Source organism: Gekko japonicus, unplaced genomic scaffold, assembly GCF_001447785.1.
Source record: "Gekko japonicus isolate JY-2015 unplaced genomic scaffold, Gekko_japonicus_V1.1 scaffold1726, whole genome shotgun sequence".
Lineage (NCBI taxonomy): Eukaryota > Metazoa > Chordata > Lepidosauria > Squamata > Gekkonidae > Gekko > Gekko japonicus.
Window position 1 is genome coordinate 228,242 of NW_015168706.1, and position 4,572 is coordinate 232,813.

A 4,572-nucleotide genomic window follows, 5' to 3' on the forward strand; every position below is an offset into this window, starting at 1 on the left:
GACTCCTTCGGATAGTGAAGGGTGGGGGATAAATCCAATCTCTTCTTTTACCTCCCAGGGTGTCTGTTGTGGGGAGGGGAAGGGAAAGGAGTTTGTAAGCCACTCTGAGACTCCTTTGGGTAGTGAAGGACGGGGTATAAATCCAATCTCTTCTTGTTCTTCACTTTGCAGCTCTCTCTTAGTACTTTGTGCACTTGCAATTTTGGTGGCAGAAAAATTTCAAACTTTAAGAATATGCCAAATACTACAATTTTTCATGCCAAGTGACAAATAGTTTTGTAAGTTTTTAAAGCAGTTTAAGGCTTGAAAAGGAATTGTTTCAATTTCTCCCAAAACTGTATTTCTATTATTTTTTGAAGAAGACTTCTAAAACTTAGGTGAAATCATCCCCCAACATGACCACCTTAAAAACTACTTCACTTGGCAGCTCTCTCTTAGTACTTTGTGCACTTGCAATTTTGGTGGCAGAAAAATTTCAAACTTTAAAAATATGCCAAATACTACAATTTTTCATTCCAAGTGACAATTAATTTTATAAGTTTTTAAAGCCGTTTAAGGCTTGATAAGGAATTATTTCAATTTCCCCCCAAACTGTATTATTATTATTTTTTGAAGAAGACTTCTAAAACTTTGAAATTTCTAGAAATTTTACATCTTTCCAGGGGGCAGAACAAGCTCTCCAGAGAGCGGCAAGGCAAGAGGTGCCTGATCCTAGAGTAAGAGTGTGTGGAGAACCCCAGTTCCATGCTAGGCTGAGAAGTAAGAGGCCTTCACTCCCACCATTACTCTTGGATGACCCCCCCGCAAAAAAACCAAAACATTTTATTTAGATATTACGTTTTTATACTGCATCCTGTGTGGTCCTGAGTAGCACTAATACCCATGCGCTCTTGAGGAGAGCCTGAACTATATCTGGCAATGGCTAAACATGTTGACAACATGTGACTGGGTCGAGCGATGGGCGTTGCGAAACTGCCCCCTCCCCCCCCCAAAAGCACACACACACTTACTTGGCTTCGTTGTACCTCCCCTGGAAGAAGGAGAAGAGTCCTCTGATGTAGAAGGCGGCAGCCCGCAAACAGTGGGAGCTGGAGGCAAGACAGACACACAGCTATGTAAGGGTACATCGAGAGTAGCAGTGGGAGGTGCGGGGGGTGCAGGGGGTGGACACACGAGTTGAGCAGCAGAGGACGGTTTGGTGGCATAATGAGCTATTTACAGCCAACTCTCATGGGAAAGTCAGACAGATTCTGTACGATAAGCTTTCAGAAGAGGGGCGGAGTTTCTGCTTGGCACGCGGAAGGTCCCAGGTTCAATCCCCAGCATTTCCAGTTAAAAGGACCAGGCAGGAGGTGATGCGACAAACTTCTGCATGAGACCCTGGAGAGCCACTGCCAGTCTGAGCGGACAGTATTGAGTTTTGCTCCCTCTCAGCTGTGGGGTCTTGTGAGCAAAAATCCTACTTTGTGAGCTGCTGGCATTAAAGCTGTGAGTGAGCCATTTTGCTGCTGTATAAATTAGGTTGCTCGGGAGCCCTCCTTCCTGAGCTGAGACAAAAACGTGTGAGCTGGAGGCTAAAAAACTGTGAGCTAACTCACACTAACTCAGCTTAGAGGGAACACTGCTTGTGAGCAAAAATTCTACTTTATGAACTACTGGCATTAAAGTTGTGAGCCAGCAATTTGGCTGCTGCATAAACTGGCTTGCTCTGGAGCCCCTCCTTCCTGAGGAAAGACAAAATTGTCTCAACCGGAAGCTAAAAAACTGAGCTAATTCACACTAACTCAGCTTAGAGGGAACACTGGTACTGACCTCGATGGATCAAGGGCAGATTCAGGTGTTCATGTGCCCCACTGAGATTTCCTTCATTTACCAAAAAGGTTACTTTGGTATCCTTCACAATTTACACAAGCGACTGGATTTTGATGTAAAAACCAAAGTATACCCTACGGGGGATACAGCTTCTCAATCTAGCTTCCAGATCTGCTGTGCAGAAACCAAAGTTTGTGGTCCAGTTCTCCTGCCCTGATCGGATATCTCTTGTCACACTCTTGACAGTACAGATGTCTGGAGCCATCAGCAGAACATGCTACTGTGAGGCAAAGCACCCCTGGCCTCCCCTCAAGGGTTAATGTGAGGAATAACACGCCTGATTCATCCTGCAGGTGCTGTTAATTGGTTTCTTGGCCTAGGCAGTTCTTATCAGCTTCAAAACAAGAGATGGAGGTGGTGTGATTAACTGCCCCGTAGAGGGGAAGGAGAGCTGGGGGTGATGAAGTAATCTTCTGGAAGCTTCTCTAGAGAATGTGCTTTGATTGGATACTATCCTCACCTGACATGGCCAGGCCGAAACTATAATTCAGCTTAGGCCAAGGAGAGGTGTATGCTAGCCGAGAGGCCCAGGCCCAAACTAGGTCCTGCTTGAACTGCAATTGCTAGCAGCGTAGACAACACCTGAGCTGCGGCCTTCAACTCTGGAATTTAAGATCTCTGCTAACGCAAGCCCTGAAGATGTTAGACAGCCGAGATAGCTTCCGTATTTTCTTGCTGCGTGATTTTTAGAGTGATGTGTTGGCATTAGAATAAATTCTTTGTCATCAGAAATTGAAATGAACTTTATAAATCTCCTTAAAATAAATTAACTGTTTGGTTACTTGTGTGCAACGGCCCTGGGGACCAACGGGGTTCAGGCTTGAACTCCCTGACAGCTGCTTTACAGGAAGCTGCTCATCGCCAGCCTTTGTAAAGGCAAGAGGCTGGCCACCAGTGTTCCCTCTCAGCTGAGTTAGTGTGAGCTAGCGCATAGTGTAGCCTCTGGCTCACACATTTTTGTCTTAGCTCAGGAAGGAGGGCTCCAGAGCAAATTAATTCGTGCAGCAGCCATATCGCTGACCCACAACTTTAATGCCAGTAGCTCACAAAGTAGAATTTTCACTCACAAGACTCCATGGCTCAGAGGGAGCATTGCTGGCCACTGAAGGCTCCCAAGCTCCAGAAGGTTGGGCAGGTGAAGGTTAAAGGCTGCTGGGCACGTGAAGCATCTCTGATGTTCATCACTCAACCTTTAAAGAAATCTGAAGTCTGTTGTCCGCTTCCATTCCCCTTGCTTCTCCGCTCCCTTGTCTGTCATTCATTGTTGCTATTCGGGTCCAAGAGAAGCAGCTGTGGGGACCTGGTTCCTATGCTAAACATCTTGCGTTTTCTGTGGGGGTGTGGGGGTGTACTGTAGCAGCAGCAGCAAAGCAGACCTGGACAAGTCAACATCACCCCCTTTCAAACGGGGGGAGGCTGTGGGTACAATTAAAAAAACTGGGCTAATTGCTATGCAACCATCGTGCTTGGCTGCACCCTCAACTGCTTTGTTCGGCCTTAATTGTCCAGCAGCCTTGAAAGTAAAAAAAAAAGAGTGAAGCTCAAGGCCCTGCCCAACACGTCTCACTGTTTTCAGCTGGTTGCCAAGGGCAACCGCGCACCAGCACGGGCAACTGACCTGCCGCGCCTGCGTGTCTACGCGATGGTCTTGTGGAAAGTGCCCGACTGAGGCCAGTAATGCTGCACTATCCGTGTTAGGGAACCACTCCCCTTCACAAAGACGCTGGTGGCATGAGTTAACTGGCTTACGTACCTGACAGGGAAGTTGTGGTCTGGATTTATCCTTTCCAACAAACTGTAAAGCTAGAGTCAGAGAAGAAGAAAACGAAGAAGGGGGTTAAGCATTTGCCAACCTGAGCTCTTGTGCAGCCCAGGAAGAAGACAGGGAACCTGGGAGATGGTGCTAAGGCCACCCACGCAGTGAGTGAGGGCGCTGAAGCGTTTCTGACCTCTTGCAGAACTGCCAGTATCTACACCGAGTGCTACAAAGGGAGCACTAAACACATTAAGCCATTTCTGGCCCTTATCATTAGAAAGATGTGCTCAGCACTGTGTGGGCAATGCCAGCAGAACTCTTAGACCGCTGAATGTATGTTTCACACGTGCTTTACTACAGCGGTACCGCCGTCATTATGTAAATTGTTTTTAATAACTATGTTGTGTGTTTTATATGGATATTTATATTGTTGCTTTATTTATGGCTATCTTACGTAAGCCGCCCGGACCCTGCCTTGGCGGGAAGGGCGGGGTAAAAATCAAATAAATAAATAGATTAGACGGCCACAGAGCTGCCTGATAGGCCAGGGCTTCGAGGCGCTACATGGCGCCTTGACTCCATGACCACCGAAACCAAAGTCAGAAGGAAGAATCACACACGATGTTACACCATCCACGCTGGTTGCACGATTCGGCTTAGCAGCGCCACCGAGTTTGCATTGGCAAATAATAGAACACTGTGCAGAAATGCTGCTTCCTGAATGTCATTCCCGCTGACCAAGTCTTGAAAAAGGAAGTACTTCTTCACCCAGAGAGTGATGAACACATGGAATTCACTGCCACAGGAGGTGGTGGCGGTTACAAGCATGGACAGCTTCAAAAGGGAATTAGTTAAGCATATGGAGCAGAGGTCCATCAGTGGCTATTAGCCACAAGGTATAGATAGGGGCTCTGGGGCAAGTGATGCTCTGTCTTCTTGGTGCT

General features: G+C 47.0%; 1 protein-coding gene across 1 annotated transcript in view; it reads right to left on the reverse strand.

The window, feature by feature from the left end:
• MAU2 (MAU2 sister chromatid cohesion factor) overlaps positions 1 to 4,572 on the reverse strand; it is a 58,708-nt gene that overhangs the window by 14,928 nt on the left and 39,208 nt on the right. Inside the window, exons 15-16 of the mRNA XM_015415523.1 lie at positions 3,626 to 3,675; positions 1,011 to 1,088 (exon numbers count right to left, since the gene is read on the reverse strand). Of these exons, the coding sequence (XP_015271009.1) occupies positions 1,011 to 1,088; positions 3,626 to 3,675 (128 nt within the window). The remainder of the gene's footprint in view (positions 1 to 1,010; positions 1,089 to 3,625; positions 3,676 to 4,572) is intronic.